Genomic DNA, 18,802 nt, shown 5'->3' with positions numbered 1-18,802 from the left:
GCGGGGCGAGCGACCACAGCGGTCGAGCGGAGGTAGCGACGGCGGTGGTCGGGCGGGGCGAGCGGCAACGATGGTGGTCGGGCGGGGCGAGCGACCACGGCGGTCGAGCGGAGGTAGCGACGGCAGCTTGTTCGAGCGGATAAGCCATACAGATAAGATGTGAGTATATACAGTCAGGGGCAGTTTGGTCTTTTCTTGTGCTTACAAATGTAAAAAGAAAAAGAAAATCACTAAAAGGAGAAAAGTGGTATGGTAATCAACAAGTCAACGAACAGAGTGGCAATTTTGCAAAGCCAACGTTGAAAGTGGCAATTTTGAGAAGCCAGGTATTGAAAGTGGCAAAAATCCAATTTTCTCGCCCATATGGGCCTAACCGCTTACCTCTTGATAAAGTCTCTATGAAGCAGTAAAAAAAGTCAAATAAACCAGAAAATCATAGGCTTGCCCCTTTAGTATAGTAATAACTTATGGATGTTGGCCGTATTCTTCGTATCCCACTGAGCTATAATGCTTTTGATGATTTTATTGCTTGGCATGGAAATAAAAATGGTATTGGTATCTTCTCAGTCCGTTTTACGTACCATTATGATTTTTTTTTTGCGAAGTTGCGTACCATTATGAATGGAACCATCAGTTTGGCTCAAGATCTCTCCTGTCAACGGTGGGCCCCTCAATGCCTAATCTAGTTTGGAATATCATATGGAAATTAAATGTACTTCCTCCGTCACGTTTAGAAGGGGTGTTTTGAGATTTTTCGAAACCTAGGTGAGTAGGTGGTTATTGATTGGCTATGAGATGGACTGAAAAATTACATTCAGACTATGTATGCATATAAAAGTAATACAATGAAGTACTAATTAGCTGTTAGGAGTAAATACAATGCGCCCTAAACCTTATCTATTATAAAAATACACGTAAATTTAACCATGCCTTCTAAACTGTGACGAAGGGAGTATCGGGCAAGGTAAAAATATTTGGATGGAGAACACTTCATGGTCTAATTCCCTTGAAGTCTATTTTAACAATTAGACACATAGGGACGGAGAGTGGATGCCCAATCTGCCATTAGGGGGCTGAGGATACTCTTCATCTTCTTCTTAAATGTGTAAGAGCAGAAGAGATGAGGAGACTACGCCGACCGATCTGGGTCGGTTGTTCCGGAACACTAGAGATGCCCAATCTGCCATTAGGGAAGGCATATTAACAGCGTGTTGGTATTTGTGGTGGCTTCGTAGAAGGTAGACACATGATGTTAATTATTGTCCCGATTACTAGAGGTGCCTTTGCTGTTCAAGCGATCTGCGTTAACTCCCAAAAAACAGCAACAAAATTACCTTGTACCTCCCGAAGGGACCAGTGCAGTGCTGGAAGAAACCACCCCCAGGGCAAGTAAAGATTAATGTTGACGCTGTTTTTTTTAGAAAAGAAGGAAGATCCATGGCCTCTGCATCTGAGCGATGCATGCAACCATTTTATTAATTATTTATAAAAAACAATATAAAGTAATACATCAGTAAGATTTTACCGGCTGTAGATGTTAATCATGTTGCTCATGTAGGATTAGGAAAGAAAGCCGAACCGAGTCCTAATAGTATTAGGATTCCTAGTCCTAGTCTATTTTCGTAGTCCCTTATGGACGTGTATAAAAGACATCTTAAGGATGTTGATTGTAACACCAGAAAAACAAGAAAACGCAATAAAGTTTAACAGGCACAAGACGTGCCTGCGGTAATCCATCGATTTAGTGTTTGCTTTCGCGTTTACGAAGCCGTTCCGCCGAGAGAGATCGATACGATCGTAGCCAGTCCTAAGCAAAGGACGTACGGCAAGCAAGCCACACAATCCATCCAGCTGCTTGTGTGCTTGCTAGCTTGCAAGTACACGTTGTAGCTTGTGGGTGTTTTAATTTACGGTTCAAAACCAACAATTGGTATCTAGAGCCTCGACGATCTACGATTTACGATGACGGACAGCGACGCTGAGTCGGTCAAGTCCGGCAGCGGCGGTGCCAAGGCGAACAAGAACGGCGACAAGGTGAAGAAGGGCGTCAAGTCAGCAACCAGTGGTGGAGGAACGAGCGGCGCCAACGTCCAGGCGCATCGCAACATCCCCATCCAGTACCCGATGCTCACCGACGCCAACTACGGCGTGTGCGCGGTGAAGATGAAGATTATTCTTCGATCCCTTCGAGTGTGGGAGGCCATCACGGACGACGACGTCGACAAGGAGCGCGACGAAGGTGCCATGGCCGCCATAGCCCAGTCTGTGCCGGATTCCGTGCTAATGACATTGGCGGAGTTCGAGACGGCAAGAGAGGCGTGGAACGCACTCAAGGAGATGAGGATCGGAGAAGATCGTGTCACCAAGGCTCGGGCACAAGTGCTGAAGCGCCAATTTCACAAGTTGCAGATGGAGGAAACTGAATCGGTGAACGACTATGCCATGCGTCTTACTACTTTGGTGGGAGAGATCCGCGCGCTTGGTGCAAAGCTCGATGAGACCGAGATCATGGAGAAATTTTTCAGTTCAGTGACTGACAAATTCACGTACATCATCGGCATGCTCGAGCAGATTTACGACATCGATGACATGACCATAACGGAGGCGATCGGACGCCTGCGGACGTGGGAAGAGAATACTCGTGGTTGTCGAAAAGGCAAAGGAGGAGGTAGTGACCAACTCATGTACTCGCGCGCAGATTGGGAGGCGCCAAGTAGCAAAGGAAGGCGTGACGGTGGTGAAGGCTCAAGCAACACGAAGGGCGATGGACAAACCGGAAAAGGCAAAGGAAAAGGCAAACCACAAGGTCGTGGTAAGGCGGGCCAATCTAAAGAGCAGAAACCACGGAACTTGGACTTGTCCGAGGTCAAGTGCTATAACTGCAATAAGATGGGTCACTTTGCGAAGGATTGTCCAAAGCCTAACAAGCGGGAGATTAAGGCAAATTTGGCAAAGCAGGAAGACGAAGGTCCAGGTCTTCTGATGGCCGAAGTTTGTGATCTCGCTGAAACGGTGGTTGTGAAACCAAGCCGGAAGGTGCTACTTCATGAGGAAAAAGTGACACCAAAGTTATCCGGTGATCTGAACGTGTCGTGGTATCTCGACACGGGTGCCAGTAACCACATGATGGGGTGCAAGGAGAAGTTCTTCGAGCTGGAATACGATGTTGAAGGCTCGGTCAAGTTCGGTGATGGTTCAGCTGTGGAGATTTGCGGGCAAGGGTCTGTCCTCTTTGAGGGTCTCACAGGCGAACATCGCATACTCACCGGAGTGTACTACATCCCACGGCTGCGCAACAACATCATCTCTATTGGGAAGCTTGACGAGAATGGATGCAAGGTGAATATCGAGAGCGGAGTGATGACGATCTTCGACAACCTCCGAAACGTGCTAGCTCGTGTTAATCGCACACGGAATAGGCTATATATCCTCAACCTTGATCAATCTCAACCGGAGTGTTGGCTCGCCAAGAGTGATGATGATTCGTGGTTATGGCATGCTAGATTTGGACACGTTAACTTTTACGCCTTGAAGAAGATGTCAAAGATGGATATGGTATCCGGGATGCCAGTTATCGACCATGTTGATCGAGTATGTGACGGGTGCTTGGTTGAAAAACAGCACCGCAGGCCATTCCCTGCTCAGTCTACCTATCGTGCAAGTGATGCACTCAAGCTGCTCCATGGTGATCTATGTGGCCCTATCACCCCCGCAACTCACGCCGGAAAGAAGTATTTCTTCCTTGTGGTAGACGACTACTCGAGATATATGTGGGTCGTTCTCCTACGGTCTAAAGATGAGGCGTTTGAAGCATTCAAGAAGCTGAAGGCTGCAACAGAGATGGAACACAAGCTGAAGGTTTGCGCTCTACGGACAGATCGCGGCGGAGAGTTTACGTCGAATGAGTTCAACGACTACTACGAGAAGATTGGCATAAAGAGGTTCCTCACGACACCTTACACGCCGCAGCAGAATGGGGTCGTTGAAAGGCGCAATCGAACCGTCGTTGACATGGCAAGGAGTTTACTCAAGAGCAAGAACCTGCCGGGGACTTTTTGGGGAGAAGCTGTCTCGACGGCGGTCTATCTTCTCAACCGGGCTCCAACGAAGGCGGTGATCGGCAAGACTCCGTATGAAGCAATTTACGGACGTAAGCCGAATGTGTCTCATCTACGGACATTCGGGTGCGTGGCACATGTGAAGACGGCGGAGCCGCACCTCTCAAAGCTTGCCGATCGTAGCACCAAGATGGTGTTCATTGGATACGAGAGAAGTTCCGGCACCAAGGCATACCGCTTCTATGATCCACAAACCAAGCGTCTACGGATTTCACGCGACGTCGTGTTTGAAGAAAACAAAGCGTGGAATTGGAGTGCAGCAGCCGACGGTGCTCCAAACGGTAACATATTCACGGTTGAATTTCCAACTGATGATGATGCAGGGGGGGATGTCCAGGTGGTTGGCAAGATGCCCAACCAAGGTGACCACAATGGTAGTGATCATCATGGTGCCGACACCGACGACGACGCGCATAGGTCGCAAGGAGATAGCAACAACGCCGCGCATGACACAGGCGGAGATCTCGACGACAACATCGACAACGAGGCGCATAGTGACGACGACAATCAAGATAATGGTCACGGTCACGACGACTACGCCGACGACACGGATGTCGATGACACACCAGGGTCTCAGCCGTCTTCCTCAAGTGCATCAACACCGACACAATTTGTGTCGCCTGCTTCGCAAGCCACAACAGACTCCTCAGGGCCTCGTCGCTACAAGACCCTCAAGAAAGTCTACAAGTACACAAAGCCAGTTACACTCGAGTACTCCGAACTATGTCTGTTCGGAGTTGAGGAGCCGGCGAACTTCGTAGAGGCGAGCAAAAGTCCTAGCTGGACGCACGCCATGGATGAGGAGATGAAGGCAATTGAGAGCAATGGCACGTGGACTTTGGTAACCCGACCTCCAAACCAAAAGACGATAGGTTTGAAGTGGGTTTACAAGTTAAAGAAGGACACGGAGGGTGCCATTGTGAAGTACAAGGCAAGACTCGTTGCAAAGGGCTACATTCAACGTCAAGGAGTTGACTATGATGAGGTGTTTGCACCGGTTGCTCGAATCGAGACGGTGAGAGTGCTCCTAGCTTTGGCAGCACAAGAGGATTGGAAGGTTCATCATATGGATGTTAAATCCGCTTTCCTCAACGGCGATCTCACAAAAGAAGTGTACGTGGAACAACCCCTCGGCTACGAGAAGAAAGGCGAAAAAAGGAAAGTTTACAAGCTCAAGAAGGCACTTTATGGGTTGAAGCAAGCGCCAAGAGCTTGGAACTCAAAGTTAGACCGAAGTCTGGTCTCGCTCGGGTTCAAGAGATGTCCCCTCGAGCACGCAGTCTATACAAAGAACTCCAAAGGCTCAAACCTGCTAGTTGGAGTTTATGTCGACGATCTGATTATCACCGGAGATAGCGTACAAGAAATTGAACGTTTCAAGGCGAAAATGAAGAACAAGTTTAGCATGAGTGATCTGGGATTACTCAGCTATTACTTGGGCATCGAAGTGAAGCAAAGCTCCGGAGAGATTTCCCTATGTCAATCGGCTTACGCGGTCAACTTATTGGACAAGTGCGGCATGTCAGATTGCTACGCGACACAAGTTCCAATGGACCAACGTCACAAGTTGAGCAAGCGTAGCTCAAATCCGCCGGTGGACACCAGAATGTATCGAAGCGTTGTGGGTAGCCTAGGATACTTGGTGCATACCCGACCTGACTTGGCTTATTCAGTCGGGATCGTGAGTCGTTTCATGAAGAATCCGACAACCGAACACATGAGCGCGGTCAATCAAATTCTACGCTATGTGAAAGGCACAATTAATCTTGGCTGCACGTACAGAAAGGGAAAGGAAGGATTGATCCTTCGTGGATATTCAGATAGTGACATGGCAGGTGATGTTGATGACCGAAAGAGCACAACGGGCATGGTTTTCTACCTTGGCCCGAATCCGATTAGCTGGAATTCTCAGAAGCAAAAGGTGGTGGCACTGTCTTCATGCGAGGCAGAATACATAGCGGCAAGCACGACGGCTTGTCAAGAAGTGTGGCTGAGAAGACTCCTAGCTATTCTTGCAAAGCGGGAGGTGCAGAAGGTGTCACTGAAGATCGATAACCAAGCTGCAATCTCGTTGTGCAAAAATCCGGTTCATCACGAAAGGAGCAAGCACATAGATACCCGGTTCCACCATATCCGGGAGTGCATTGAAGAAGGGTTGATCGAGGTTCAACATGTGAACACGAAAGACCAACTTGCCGATATTTTCACCAAGTCCCTCGGTCGACAGAAGTTCATCGAGATGAGGAGGAAAGTCGGAGTGCAAGAAGTGAAGTCAAGCAACAAGATTAAGGAGGTGAATGTAGATGTTAATCATGTTGCTCATGTAGGATTAGGAAAGAAAGCCAAACCGAGTCCTAGTAGTATTAGGATTCCTAGTCCTAGTCTATTTCCATAGTCCCTTGTGGATGTGTATAAAAGACACTCTAGGGGTGTTGATTGTAACACCAGAAAAACGAAAAGCAATACAAAGCAAAGGCTCGACATGGGCCTTTAGCCATCAAATCCATCGATCAGTTTTATTCGTGTCGCTAGTTACACAAGTTCCGTCAAGTAGCCGACCAAAGCAAGAATCGCGTAGGCACGCCTGTACAGCTGCATACGCACGTTCAAAAGCCAACATAGGCAACATATGCCGCTACTTCTATACAGTTGATGAAGGGATAGTCTGGGCCTAATACCAAACAGACCTCGCAGCCAAACCTAACATCTAAGACCTCAGGCCCCAACCAAGCCGCCTGCCGGGTATGGGGCACCCATTGGTCTGGCGCACACCGAGAGGTCACCGCCGCCAACTGCCACCAATCCATCTTCAGAACTGTACTAACGCATCCAACTTGCCCGGTCTAGCCGTCGTCGACGCCACCACGACGCCAGACAGCGTCGCCCTCCTGCACGAGTCCATCTTCGCACATCAGACGCCTAATCACCAGGACGCCACGCCATCGAGATCCGTCGTCTTCAATGTGCAAGATGAAGCACCGCTCCACCGAAGAAAACATCCACTGGTCCCCTGAGCCTGTGTACACCTCCAAGAATGACGCCCCCAAGGGGGAGACGACACAAGCGCGTCGTCATCTTCTGATCTATCGATCTAGGGTTTCCCCCAAAGATAGCAGATAGTGGTCTAGAACCTCTCCTCGGTGATGCTTTCAAGAAGGAAACGACGCCGATGTAGGGAAAGGAGCAACAGGAGCTGTGGTACGTGACTCTTCAGGAATTTTCATAGCAGCTTCATGTGAAACCATTCCATACGTGGCCGAGGCTTCTAAGCTATAGCAGTGAAAAATGGACTACGGTTGGCTGAATCTTTGGGGTACACCACAGTACAGATTGAAGCAGATTCACTGGAGGTGATTAACGCATGCTCCGGCCAAGATAGAATATGGAGTGAATCCACTGCTACTTATGCGGATTGCGTTGTTCTCACTGGTCTAATTGGGAATGTTGAATTCTTAAACTGTCGAAGGGAAGCTAATGTGGTTGCTCATGCCTTAGCTAAATTTGCTTACGATAATGATGTTTTCTGTAGTTGGGTTGATGAACCCCTAGATTTCCTTGTTACCAATTTAGTGAATGATGACTATTTTACCAAATAAATAAAGCTAGCCATGATGGCATTCCCTAAAAAGAGGGTATAGATATAGGTATAGATAAAAGGTATAGATATAGATATAGATAGCTAGATATTAGAGAAATCATATATAAGATGACAAATAGAGAGAAATAAAAAGAAAATACAATCAATATTAAGTAGCCGTAGTTGAGGTAGCGGTGAATCAAAGAAGAAGTTGGATACATGTGTACTAATTTACTTTCTCAGATAGATTGTCATCAAATTATTTTTATGATATCATTCCCACGTTTCATACTAATTTTTCACTGGGTAAAACGCTTGCATCAGGATGCTACATAAGCCCTCCTTGGTAGGACCGGCTCCGCGCGCCATGCGGATGTAGCCATTTTCTCCCCATTTCGGCCCCCATGAGTTCTTTATGATCCAATAGTCTATGCGTCTCTTTGGGTCATGGTCATCGTTGGTGCCGTAGCCCACCACCGTCATTGAATGAGTTCGATCTGTACCACACGGACCCACAAAGACGCCTCCTTCATAGCGCCTAAAGGCGTTTGGGTCAACCACCACAACAACGGGTTGGGTCGCCACCGCCTTCATCAATGCCACCTCATCATTTTGCGGCACCTCTTTGATGCCATCAATGGTGATGACAGGGTTACGTTTCGAGACCAAGCAATACTTGTGCTTATAGGCAACGTATGGGTAGTTAGCCTCCGTGGTGATGCCGCCGTGGTTATAAATGTACTTTAACGCTACTAGTGCACCGCCGCCAACACAAGCGGAACTTCCCTTGTCGCAATCTATCAATTGTTGCGCAGACAACGTCACGAGGTTCCTCGTCCTGATGGAGTTGATGCCCTCCACTGCTGCTACCGCCGCAAAGGCCCAACAAGCCCCGCACCTTCCTTGTGTCTTCACGCTTGTCACCGCCGACGGGCGTTGGTCATAGCCTGTCATGCGCCAGTCCACATACATTGGTAAGTTTTCACGCGCGACAACAACTCCGTGTGTGAACTGGCCTTGGCTCTGCTTCCCGCCTTCCGGCCTACTGTTGGAGCAGCGACCGTACATGTGTTCGGCCTCTTCATCAGTCATGTCGCCGAAGAGGTTGAGGCTTAGCTTGTAGGGTGCGTCACCTTGGTTGAAATCATGGATCATGCGAGCGTTCTCCTTGAACACTTTGAAACGCTGGGCCTTGTCGCTGAGGTTGCGTCCCACATCGTAATGCTTGCACCAGCGCTCATATAGTGCCCATAGGGACTCCTTAGACGCCAAGTCCCTATCCGTGATGTCCATGGGGCGTGTCGCCGGCGTAGTGGCAACAAGCACGACGGCCATGAGTAATATCATTACATTTGTTCTTGGCATTGTAAGTACTAAGTGGTTGCTTCCAGTGTCTTAGATATCTAACAGGGTAGTGTGGAGTGTGTCAGGTAGCTTTTGTCCTCCTTATATATAGTCGAATCTCTACTCCTAAAAAATGAGTTTGTACTTCATTCGTACCCAACCATTAATGCACATATAATAAAAAACGGACATGAATCTTTTGGAAATCCAGTCATTAATGCAATTAATAGGTAGATAATTAATTGTGCATACAATTAATTAAATTTGTTTAGGTTATGATTTGCCCACGCCGAATCAACAATTTGGAAATCAAGGTATTAATGCAAAAATAATAAAGAAACCAAGCAGCAATCAGTTTGAAAATCAAGCCATTCATGCAAATAATAGGCAAACATTTAATTACGCATGCAATTAATTAAGTTTATTTAAATAAATATTTTCTCACATCAAATCAAGTTGAAAATCAAGTCAGCAATGCAATTAATAGGAATACAATTGGTTAGAATGCTATTAATTAACTCTGTTTAAGTAGGGATTTTTTGACGCCAAATCAATTAGGAAATTGATTCATTGACGAAAAACAATAATGAAACCGAGCACAATATCAATTTAGAAATCAGAACATTAATGCAATTAATAAGCATCTCTACTTCTAAAGGAGGAGTTTGTATTTGTTGGCACTCAGCCATTAATGCAAATATAATAAAAAACAATCACCCAATCATTTGGAAATCCAGTCATTAATGCAATTAATAGGTAGACATTTAATTCGTATGCAATTAATAAAATTTGTTTAAGTTGTGGTTTGTTCATGCCGAATCCATTTGGAAATCGAGGTATTAATGCAAAAATAATAAAGAAACCAAGCAGCGAATCAATTTGGAAATCAAGCCATTAATGCAAATAGTAGGCAAACAATAAATTACACAAGCAATTAATTAAGTCTATTTCAGTAAAGATTTTCTCACATAAAATCAAGTTGAAAATCAAGTCATCAATGCAATTAATAGGAAGACAATTAATTAGACATGCTATTAATTAACTCTGTTTAAGTAGGGATTTTTTTATGCCAAACCAATTAGGAAATTGATTCATTGATTCAAAAACAATAATGAAACCGAGCACAACATCAATTTGGAAATCAAAACATTAATGCAATTAATAAGCATATAACTAATTGTGTGTGCAATCAATTAAGTTTACTTAGCGTAGGGATTTTCCTAACTTGATACATTACAAATGAGCAGGAAGCGATATTACTTTTCATGGCAATCAATTTCAACCCCAACTTTCCTAACACATGGATCCCTGTCTTTCCTAACAACCAATATCACCACTCCTATAATATTTATTTTTTATCATCTCTACTCCTAAAGCGGGAGCCTATGGTCATGGTACATCGTTCTTTCTTATCATCCATCTCTTCCCTCGAGTTTTCCCCATATTGTGTGGTTCACGGAAGGAAAGTTCCGATCTGATTTGATTGCATGCCACCTTTTCCTTTTCCCTGTCCACCTGCCCCATTTCATGAAAGGCAAGTTTGTCCTAGAAAATCATATCGCGGTTTTGATTGCATGATATAATGATGCAGGTCGCCCATTCGTGTCTTCGGTCCTTAATGCTCTTCGCCACCTCGACTTCTCCCTCCTCGTTGCCATCTTACCCTCTCTCTCGGCCACCATGCTGCGGTCCTTCCTCGACGCCATGATCTCTAAAGAGGGAGGGCCGTCGTCACATTGAACTCCATCACCGTAATACTTGAGTTCATGGTGCTCAACCCTTCTAGGATCTGCATTGCGGGATGTCGTCAATGCCTTTGCCAGGTGCCGCTTTGAGGCTGCTAACGGGGAGGTCATCTTGATGCGGATGTTGTAGGTGTTGTTCATGCGCTTGCGGCCCCATGCTCAAAAATAAGGTCTCATTGATTTCAGTACTCGGTAGATGAGTTGCCCCTTTTGTCCCTCATCTCCATTCGATTCCGGTGAAGTCGACAACCAGAAGGAAGCTCAAGGAATTTTATAATGGGCCAAAGATTCAAAATTTGTGACCTTGTTGCGCATGATCTACGGTTATCTCTTTTCCTTTTTTGTGAGAATAGATGCATAATAATCTACTTGTTATGAAATTTTCAGTCATGACGTGTACCATTGTAATTACTCAATGATTTAGTCAATGATTTTAGTCTATGACATAGTATATGATTTACCCCATTGACTAGAAAATGTATTTCATCTCTATAATTTTAATTGAATGGTGAATTGATCAGAAGTAGTGGTTGATTCTTCTTGCCTTGCAGATTTTCTTTAAACATTCATGGCCCAGGTCACAATTCGCAAAGAAGGCTTTTGTTACTTAGAATGATCCATTTTTTCTCTCCCTGTTATTCTCACCAGGAAAGCGAAGGACATGACCAAATCTATACATGAGGGTACAAGAAGTAGGAGCAAAAATGCTCGAATTATGGTGTCATGGTATGTTATATTTATTGAATTAACACTCTTTGTGCCATTGTTCTTTGATCAGATGATTTTTCATATGAACCTCATAGTATTTATTCACCAGGAAAACAAAAGAATTATCTGCAGTTCTATGTTATCGCAAAAAAACACGACAAATCCTTTATCTCGTCCGGTGCAAACCCGCCTCTCTAAGGCCTTGATCACTGATTTGCTACAAAAGAGAGCGTAGAGGCACCTACATTCTTGGTTAGTGCAGTTAAGGCATCTCCAACGGCCGAGGTTGGCCACACAAGATTGCGAGGGAATTTAAAAATGCACTCGAAATAAAGCAATTCAGCTCGAATTCCGACATATCTAGATGACAACTTTTATTTCCGCTCGTTATTCCAACGAACATAGAAGGGTAAATTTATATATTTCATTATCATAACATTCAAAATACAAGCATTTTTATTACTATATTCAAGATAATAATAACTTTGGAAATTGCAGGTATGTGTCTGGGTATTATGTTTTTTATTTTATGCTCTGGTGTAATGGTAAAGAATTGGTTCAACCGGTTTGCACGATGAGTATTCTCCATTACACATTTCAAGACTACATATATTGCTTGTGCATAATGGATATGAGTTGAGGAAGAAGTTTTTATTATACTTGCTTAAATATCGTGTGAATGGAATTAAAGACAACATTCTTGATATTGTACGGGAATTTCTTAAGGGCATCAAGTATATATTAATTTTTGAAGACAACATTCATGAATAATCACTATATATGTATACATTGTCAAATTGCATTTTTGTTATCAATTTACGTTGCAAGTGAAGTGGACTTCAATTATTATTCGATTATGCATGTGCTATCTTTTCTCTACATGTGAAATTTACATACATTATATTTATATAACTTCAGCAAAATATTTTGAAAGCCCATGACAACGTACGGGTATTTTTACTAGTTCTTGTAGTTCACGAGTAGTTTTTTGTGTATACCCTCAATTAACTCGGAAATGCTGAAGTACTGGACGGGGCAACAAGCAAGTTGGCCGCTAGAAGATTTTGAGCTATATGGTGAATCTAGTAGTGATTTTCAATATATTTGTGCACACACATGCACGCACGCACGAACAAACGCACGCACGCACGCACACACATACACACACACACACACACACATATATATATATGAAAGAAACATCCTACCACCTAGGTGTAGTTACCCTACATGTCTCATATACTCTTATGTGGTGGTATATGTACTATGTTATCATTGTAAGTATGTTGATACACTATATTATAGGAAACATTTGTCCTAGAGAGAGAGTATTGCATTCATGCAACCATCCAACCTCATGCACTCTTTCCTCTGAAAAATTGTGTCAGCCTGTATTACCCAGTATAGTTGTGTGAAATGCTTTGCATCTTTATACCCGAGGAGGTCTCACCAATCTAGATGAAATTTAATGATAGTCGATTCTCAACCTGTACCTACCGAAACCGGTAAATTTACTGATGTGTCATTTTCCTTTGTTTTATTTGGTATTTTGAAGCAAAAAGATACAGACACCATTGCAAGATACTCCATACAACGTGTTGTTTCCCTTGGTTTTATTTGGTATTTTGAAAGAAAAAAAGATGATGAAAGCATTATTGAATTTTAGCATTGTGTTTAAGCAACCACATTTCTTTTCCTTGAAAGGGAGGATAACCCTCCTTCATCGATTGATGCACATAACCATACGACAAAACCACATACAAAAGCTTCATTAATTTGTGGCCTGACATCAACAAGATGCAACCACACGAGAGTTCGACGCTTCCAAGCTCTGTTTATTTGGTAGCAGAACAAGCAGCTAACTAGGAAGAAAGGCTAGGCATAGATCATAGGTTCATCACCATCGATCTAGGGTTCTTCAATCCTGAAGTACTCCAGCACGTCCTCCCTGCTAGCAGCAGCTGTGCCTCACGCCGCCATTAACTCCCTGACCACGAACTCCCTAAACTTGGGAGGATTCGTCTCGTTCACCATCTCCGGCGTGGGGCCAATAAGGCAGTCCATCTTGGGCATGATGAGGGTGGCCACGAACATCCTCGCCATGACGGAGTTGGTGAGGGCACGGTGCTCCATGCTCGCCAGCACACCGTTGGTGACGATCTCCATCTGGTGCCCGAAGTTGGTGACGAAGGCGCCGGGGACCAGTTGGACCTCGCCTGGAGGCCGGCCACGTCACCCTGGGAGAGCACGGTAAGGAGGTGGCGGTCGCAGTGCCGGAGCAGTCCCAGTGTGACGCTCGGGTCCGGGCACGTCGGGTAGTAGTTGACGTTCATCTGGGTGTCCCCGCCACTGAGGCCGCCCGCGAAGAAGCCGCCATCAAGGCCGAGCCCCTCGGTGATGAACTGGGGCACCATCTGCGCAAACTCGTGAACCTGTGAGGAGAACTCGGCGAGGGACTTGGTTGCTGTGCTGCTTGAACTGTGATAGCTGACAATAATGGAGGATAGTATTTATAGGGAGATCCTAACATGTACTCCCTCCGTTCCAAAATAAGTATCTTAACTTTATACTAACTCTACTATAAAATTATACTAAGCTTGAGACACTTATTTGGGAACAGAGGGAGTATATGTATCAATGTATGTATATGCATGGTTGGGTTGGGTAGGAACAAGTCTTGTGATGTGGGCAGCCTGCAGCTGCTCAGCGTGTGCATAGATCTGGACAGCCTGCTACGCATATGTATATATCTATGTACATTGGACGGCAGCATAAAATTACTGTAATATATATGCTTGAACAAGTCGCTTCTACATATATCCACAAGGACCAAGAATCCAAGGAGGATAATACAGAACCATAACCTCCTTGACCATGGACCCCCGGCCCTTGATCAGTATGGCCTTGCGTCGGGCGGCAATTTGGTTTACGAAACAGAAGAACACATCCTCATGAGTCATGGCAGGTTGTAAAGTTTTTGATCATCTTCTTCGAGGCACCTGCTTATAGTGGTTGCTGTTCATGCATTTCTGGTGTATGGTCCATGGAACAGACACTGTAATTGCAGAGATGACGAGACAGAGGTAACTAACAGCCGTTACAAGCTGTGATGTTTTCAGTACAACAAGCAACCAACTCCAGAGCAGGTCATCGACAAAAGCATAAGCCAGCCGCAGAAAATAGTTGAGGCCCAGAAACATATTAAAAGCTGAAACCATTCAGCGGCAACAAAAACTGCGTAAAACCAGATAGCATCATCCATCATGATCTTGCAGATGGACACCGCATAGTCACTAAGCCTTCAGTAAACACACCATATATAGTGACAACATTTGCGGGTTCAAGTCAGTATTACAGAAGCATTCACAAAAAAGAAGAAGACCAAATTTAGTGTGTTCTCGTTGCAACATCACAATGACGCAAAAATCATCGAGCAGTGGGTACGAAAAACAATCAAATCCACATAGATGCAGAGGAGAACAGGTACAACCACACCTATACCTTTGATTCTTCGTGGACGACATACAGTTTGACAGAGCCCTCTGTCAGATATCTCTATTTTCTGTTGCGAAGATATGATACCATTCTTTTATGATATATTTTGTCATTGTGTATCCTACACAGACTTTTCTTGTATCTCTTCTCTTCTTTTCTAGTATTTGCAAGGGTATGACAATATCTCATCCTGCAAAGACAAAGGTAGAACTTGGATTAGAACTTGAAATGAATCTTACATACCTGCATTGGCACAAGGGGCAATTGTCTAGCATGTATCAAAACAGACGGTTGGTGGTGTAGTGCAGCTAAGAGTTTTCAGAACAAAAACTTGCCTGGTTTCTGGCATGATAGAATTCGAAGAACTACGTCTTCTGCATGGCTGCCTCAGGATCCCAGCTCGTCTTCTGCATGGCTGCCTCAGGATCCCAGCTCCTGGAACCCAAATCAGTACTGCCGCAGCCACTCGGTACCAGGCTTGAGCTTCCAGTTGTGCACCCTGAGGACACTGCTGACACCATCGTAGTGGAACAGCTGTCTGAGCGTCCACTCCAGGCGCTCGAGAGTGTAGCCAGATAAGAGTGCAGCCACCCATGAGAGCCTTCAACAGCCTCTACGTTCTCCTTGTCAGAGGTGTCGACTCTCCAGCTTCCAGTGGTACACCGTGAGGACACCGGCACTACAACGGCAGTGGCATGACTGCTGGAGCATCCCCTCCAGCTGCCTGAGAGTCTGTCCAGTGAAGATCGCAGCCATCCGCGAGAGCCCCCCACAGCCTCTGCCACCTTCTCTCCAGGCGGAGCTGGCACAACCATTGTATGTGCCTCGACATCATACTGATCTGAGCTGTAGGTTTTGTCAGGGTCAGCGCGGGGGATAGTGATGGAAGCATCACAGAACGGACAGCAGTAAGGTGTGTGGCAACGAATCCATGGGATAATGCACAGCTCGTGGAATTTATGCAAGCACGCCGAAAGGGCCAGGATCCTATCGGTAGGCACAAACTCTTGGGCGCAGATGCAGCAAAACATCCCCTTCCGCAACAGCACGGGAGGTTGCGAGAGCAACCCCAAGATCACCAGCTCCACCTCTGGTAGAGAGGGCGCTGATGGCACAGAGACCTCCAACCCAAACAGCAAACCTTCTGCATGCTTTTTAGGTGAAGCACTGGCCCTCGGGGAAGGGTGAACAGCTGATGCCACCGCACGCTTCCTGTCAGACTCTCCTGACGATGAGGCCCTCCGAGAGATGCTGTTGTGGCGAGAGAATGATGACCACGACGGGCGAGGGCGATGGGGGATACGGCAAAGGACCTTAATGAAACAGATCAGCAAGGTCGATGCAATGATGACGATTACGATAATGGCGATGCTGGCACCTATGGACGATGACGGTGTAGCTGAGGGTGACGCGCTCGGCACAGCGGGATATCCCATAAGAAGAGGTGGTGGCGGTCCTGGAAGCATATCTAGAGAAACACAATAACTGAAATCAGATTCCTCTACTAGGTCAACCGAAACAAATTGATAACAAAAGGATGAGCATGTTAACAAGGAAACTAGTAGACAACTTTACAAAATCATCTGAGACTGTAGCTGCTGAAAAGAAAGTCAATGATCTAATTACTTCTCTTCTTCTCAAAAGCAGAAACCTGGTAAAGTTTCCCTCCCCCTTTTACAACTGTTTTGTGTTATGATGTAACTTCATTTGTATTAAGTTATCACATAGTTGATGGAAAGTTGGATAGAGAGGCGGAGATAAATGTATTTATTGACAGACATCCAACCTGTATATTGCTATTTGTCAGTTTGCTTGTATTCCAAACTAATTTTATTTTATGCACGAGTACCTTTGTATACACCATCTCGCTTTTGGCAAAATGTGTGTTCCATGATTATTCCTTCAGTTGACTGGAAGTATTTGGTCCTGGACAATGTAATATTATGAAATTTCAGCAAGATAGCTACCTGGTATGTACTTGTACTTCTGTACTAACATTGCTCTGATTTTTAACTCTGCAGGCGTTTGCCGTTTGAAGAAGAACCAAGTTCTCCGCGGATGTCTAATTACTTCCATACTAATATTGCTCTAATTTTTTTACTCTGCAGCCGGATGCAGTTTGAAGACCAACCAAGTTCTCAGCGGTGTAGGGAAGTTGGAATCTCTATCTGATTCTAACTACACTGAAAGTGGAGTTGCTGCCGTGCCAAATAGCAGTATGCCTGAATCCTGATCACAAGGTACGGTTCATTGCACATATGCATGCATATATAGTGAATAACAAGCGGTGAATGTTCCTTTTGTTGTAAGATGGCTTGACACTCTTACTCAGTTCAGTGGATTGGGTGGTCAGCCTCCCTCCCCTAGTGCTTGCTATGCATCTCGCAGTGCAGCCCTCCAATCAATCTGAAGTTCTGAAGTTAACTAATTCAGGTAGCAATCCCCGCAGCACAGCTCGAAACTCATCAGCGCGAAATGCACGAAAGCACAGACGCAGACAGTATACGCTTTGGTTGCCGCGGCAAATTGAGCTCGAAAATTCGATCCCCCGCCCCGTTCTAGATTGAATCGGGTCGGAAAATCCTACCCAATGCATCCGGCGACGAATACTAAGCCTCGAGGGGAGGGAAAGGCATTATCAGGTAATAGGTACCTCCTGATGCATCTGTGATGGAAGGGACGACGAGACGACGCCGGCGGTGGCGGCGCTGCGGCTTGAGGTCTGGGACTCCTTCGCGGGGACCTGGAGATGGCTGAGGAGGAAGAGGGGAGAGCTAGGGTTAGGTTCCCGCGGCGGCGAGGGTTCCGCGCGGGGCGGAGGAATCGGGGTGCGCGGGTGAGCGAGCCTTACCTCGGGGGGCGCGAAGGCGAAGGCGACTGGAGGAGAGGCTGACGGAGCGGATCTCCGGTGCCGGAGCTCTCGCCGGCGGGAGGGATCGCGCGCGCGGCACTGCGCGGAGGAGGTGGGGATGGGAAGGAAGGTTTTGGTGGGGGATTGGCGCCTGAGCGGGAGGAGACGGCGATCAGAAAGAAGCACTTGTATGGCCCACTGATCAGCGTAACACAGTATTGGTCTTTTTTTTTCCGCGTGTTTTTCTTTAGGGGCTGCTACGCGTCCACCTCAACGACCATTGTATCGGTGCAGCCGTCCGATCGACGTTTCCGCAGCCAATAGTTCCTGAAACAGAGGTCGAGTTGCAGAAACAATAGATGCGGGGACAGATCTCGCGTTGCCTCGTCCTCCTCGCGCTGGCGGGGCTGCTGCTGCTAGCGCTCCTCCCGCTGCCGTCGACGTCCAGGCAGTCCTTGCTGACGCTGCTCGCCGTGCACAACGCCGACCTTCCACAGTCGCCCTCGGCGTTCGCGGCCGCCACGGGTCCGACCTCGCCGACGTGCTTCGCTACCACGTCCTCCTCGAGTACCTCTCCCACGCCGACCTCCGTCGCCTCCCGACCTTCGGGAAATTGGTCACACGCTGTTTCAGATTCTTAAACAACTGTCCAGTTTCTGAAACAACGATCCAGTTTCAGGAAACAATTCGCGATTAGACGTTGTTCCAGTTTCTGAAACAACTGCCCAGTTTCTGAAAAGACGGTCCAGTTTCAGAAAACGGTTATTAGGTCGAGGTGAGATCCAACGGACGAGCGCCCGACGGATGGATCGCGCGGATCAGCCGGTGGAAGGTAAAACTTTCCCTTTTCTTTAAATAGCTTCATCAAGCATTCATATCAATAGTACAGGACAAAGAACATCAAAGATAAACATCAACCGAATACCGCGAGATCCACATCTTTCACACGCCCTTCGGTAATACT

General features: G+C 46.1%; 2 protein-coding genes and 1 pseudogene across 2 annotated transcripts; all 3 read right to left on the bottom strand.

Annotated features, from left to right (window-relative positions):
* Positions 1–7,943: 7,943 nt before the first annotated feature.
* Positions 7,944–9,097, bottom strand: LOC123403519 (ervatamin-C-like). Its single transcript, XM_045097449.1, has one exon. The coding sequence runs from the start codon at positions 9,058–9,060 to the stop codon at positions 7,987–7,989; it is 1,074 nt and encodes a 357-aa protein (XP_044953384.1). The 5' UTR covers positions 9,061–9,097; the 3' UTR covers positions 7,944–7,986.
* A 4,145-nt stretch (positions 9,098–13,242) lies between these two features.
* Positions 13,243–14,452, bottom strand: LOC123404897 (annotated as a pseudogene).
* Positions 14,453–14,782: 330 nt separating this feature from the next.
* LOC123404279 lies at positions 14,783–17,992 on the bottom strand. Its single transcript, XM_045098206.1, has 4 exons — positions 17,839–17,992; positions 17,641–17,740; positions 15,323–16,455; positions 14,783–15,177 (listed from the first exon to the last, which is right to left on the bottom strand). Exon 3 carries the CDS (start codon positions 16,451–16,453, stop codon positions 15,353–15,355), a length of 1,101 nt encoding a protein of 366 aa, XP_044954141.1. The 5' UTR covers positions 16,454–16,455; positions 17,641–17,740; positions 17,839–17,992; the 3' UTR covers positions 14,783–15,177; positions 15,323–15,352.
* Positions 17,993–18,802: the final 810 nt, after the last annotated feature.

This window comes from Hordeum vulgare, chromosome 6H (assembly GCF_904849725.1).
Source record: "Hordeum vulgare subsp. vulgare chromosome 6H, MorexV3_pseudomolecules_assembly, whole genome shotgun sequence".
In the NCBI taxonomy this organism is placed as follows: Eukaryota; Viridiplantae; Streptophyta; class Magnoliopsida; order Poales; family Poaceae; genus Hordeum; species Hordeum vulgare.
This window is presented reverse-complemented; position numbering and strand designations above follow the sequence as displayed.

Coding starts and splice junctions, on each gene's coding strand:
- LOC123404279 (XM_045098206.1), bottom strand. CDS start 16,453: ATGCTTCCAGGACCGCCACCACCTCTTCTTATGGGATATCCCGCTGTG.
- LOC123403519 (XM_045097449.1), bottom strand. CDS start 9,060: ATGCCAAGAACAAATGTAATGATATTACTCATGGCCGTCGTGCTTGTT.